Below are 2,368 nucleotides of genomic sequence, written 5' to 3' on the forward strand. Positions count from 1 at the left end.
CCTGCCCCTGCTGCCCCCCCAGTGCTGCCCCAAGCCAGGCTGCTGGTGGCCACCTTGGCCCCCGCTGGCTCCTTTCCAGCCGGCTGTGACCCCCCCAGGTCCTGCCCTGGGGGCAGTTTCCATCCGCTCTGCCCCAGCTGGGGGCGCTGCCGGGAGCTGTGGTGCCCCAGGGGCAGGACCCAGCCTTTGGCCTGGTGGAACCTCATCCCGTTGCCCTCAACTCATCAATCCAAGCTGGTCAGGTCCCTCTAAAGAGCCTCCAACCCTCCAGCAGGTTAATCCTCAGTCTCCAGGATTGAGCTCAGAGCCAGGGCACAGGGTGGGGGGTGGTTGAACTGGGCCCCCATTCCTGGTTGCAGCTTTCTGTCTCTGGTGCCCTTGGGCCATTGCCCATTCCCAGCGTTGTCATTTTCGGGGTGGAAAGAGCTAAAAGCGGTGTCCGACTGTCTCCCGTAGCCGAAGAAATCGCCATCAGTTGGCCGCGGATCACCGCCTTCGCCGAATCCCACCGCAGGAGGGGCCTGGTGGCCGGTGAGTCGCCCAGTGCCGCAACAGTGGGAGCTGGGGATGGCCCAGGAGGGTGTTGGGGAAGCCTCAAACCCGTGGGTTGCTGGGGGCAGGAGGTGGAGGAGAAGCCAGACGTGGCTGCTGTGATGCCGGGGGAGATGCAGGCAACCGACTGGTGGGTTCTGGGCAGCAGGGCCAAATCCTTACCCTCTTTTTTCTCCCGCTGTAGATGGTGGGTTGTTGAGTGAGAATGAAGAGGAAGAGCCACCACCGGGTGAGCTGGAGAAAGTGGATGCTGAGGGGACGCCAGTGGGAAAGCCCAAGGGACCAAACCCCACCGGCACGGAGGGGCCCAAGCCTGGGGATGGTCCCCAAAAACTGGAGAACCAGCCCAGGAAGCCGTCGGGCAAGCGACAGGGGAAATCGGGCCACCGGGCCTTCAAGAAGTTCGCCCCGCGGAGCTTGCTGGGCCACGGCCGATGCCACGACTGCGGCAAAGCGCTGGCTTTCGGGGCGGCCTTCAACAAACGCCGGCGAGGCACCGAACGGCCCCATAAATGCCCCGAGTGCGGGAAATGCTTTCGGCTGAGCTCGACCCTCATCACCCACCAACGTCGGCATGCTGACGAGAAGCCCTACAAGTGCCCCGACTGTGGTAAGACCTTCAGTGTCGGCTCGGCCTTCATCCAACACCAGCGGGCGCATGCCGGCGCCGGCGCCACCACGGCGCCTTGCCAATGTGGTGTCTGTGGGAAGACGTTCCCAGCCAGCACCAGTTTGGTGAAGCACCAGAAGTTACACCTGGAGGAAAAACCCTACAAATGTGGTGACTGTGGGAAGGGCTTCAACTGGAATTCCCATCTGGAGCGGCATCGCCGGATCCACACCGGCGAAAAGCCCTATGCCTGCCCCGAGTGTGGGAAGAGCTTCAGCTGGAGCTCCCACCTCGACCGGCATCGCCGGACCCACGCTGTCGCCGGCGAACCCGCTTGCCGGTGCACCGACTGCGGTCGCTGCTCAGCTCCCTCTGGCACCGAAGCCTCCAAAAGCCCCAAGAAGCCCTTGCAGTGCGGCGACTGTGGGAAGGGCTTTGCCAAGAGCGCGGCGTTGGCCAAGCACCGGCGTGCCCACGCCGACGAGAAGCCCTACAAGTGTGGGGAGTGCGGGAAGGGTTTCGGGTTGAACGCCGCGTTGATGCAGCACCAACGGAGCCACGCCGCCAGCAAGCCCTATCAGTGCGGCGACTGCGGCAAGAGCTTCGCCTGGAGCTCCCATCTCGACCGGCACCGCCGCATCCACATGGGCGAGAAGCCCTACCGCTGTGGTGACTGTGGCAAGAGCTTCTCCCAGAGCTCCCACCTGGAGAGGCACCGATGCATCCATGCCAGTGCTGAGCAGCCCTGTCAATGCACCGACTGTGGCAAGAGCTTCTTGGCCTCCAACAAGCGCCAGCAGCTGCTGAGTGGTGCCAGCGAGAGACCCTCAAAGTGCACCGACTGTGGCAAGAGCTTCCTATGGGGCGCTCGCACTCGACCGGCGCTGGAGAGGACCCATAAATGCAGCGAGTGTGGGAAGAACTTCGCTTACCGGGCAGAGAACGTCAAGCACCAAGGGACACAGACCGGGGAGAAGCCCTACACCTGCCCAGAGTGCGGCAAGAGCTTCGCGCAGAATTCGGCGTTGGTGAAACATCGCCGGATGCACACCGGCGAGAAGCCCTACAAGTGTGGGGACTGTGGCAAGAGCTTTAGCGTTCGCTCCAACCTCATCAAACACCAGCGGACCCACCTTGGCGAGAAGCCCTACAAGTGTCCTGACTGCAGCAAGGGCTTCATCCAGAAATCGGACCTCACCAAGCACC

The 2,368-nt window shown here is 63.2% G+C and overlaps 1 protein-coding gene across 1 annotated transcript in view; it reads left to right on the top strand.

Annotated features, from left to right (window-relative positions):
- The window catches only part of LOC103776987 (zinc finger protein 665-like), a gene marked incomplete at its 3' end in the record, with an annotated part of 3,037 nt that extends 673 nt beyond the window's left edge, over positions 1-2,364 (top strand). Inside the window, exons 2-4 of the mRNA XM_008944520.1 lie at positions 457-531; positions 737-1,494; positions 1,567-2,364. Of these exons, the coding sequence (XP_008942768.1) occupies positions 457-531; positions 737-1,494; positions 1,567-2,364 (1,631 nt within the window). The remainder of the gene's footprint in view (positions 1-456; positions 532-736; positions 1,495-1,566) is intronic.
- Between the last annotated feature and the right edge of the window lie 4 nt (positions 2,365-2,368).

Source organism: Merops nubicus, unplaced genomic scaffold (genome assembly GCF_000691845.1).
Source record: "Merops nubicus isolate BGI_N331 unplaced genomic scaffold, ASM69184v1 scaffold35957, whole genome shotgun sequence".
NCBI lineage: Eukaryota > Metazoa > Chordata > Aves > Coraciiformes > Meropidae > Merops > Merops nubicus.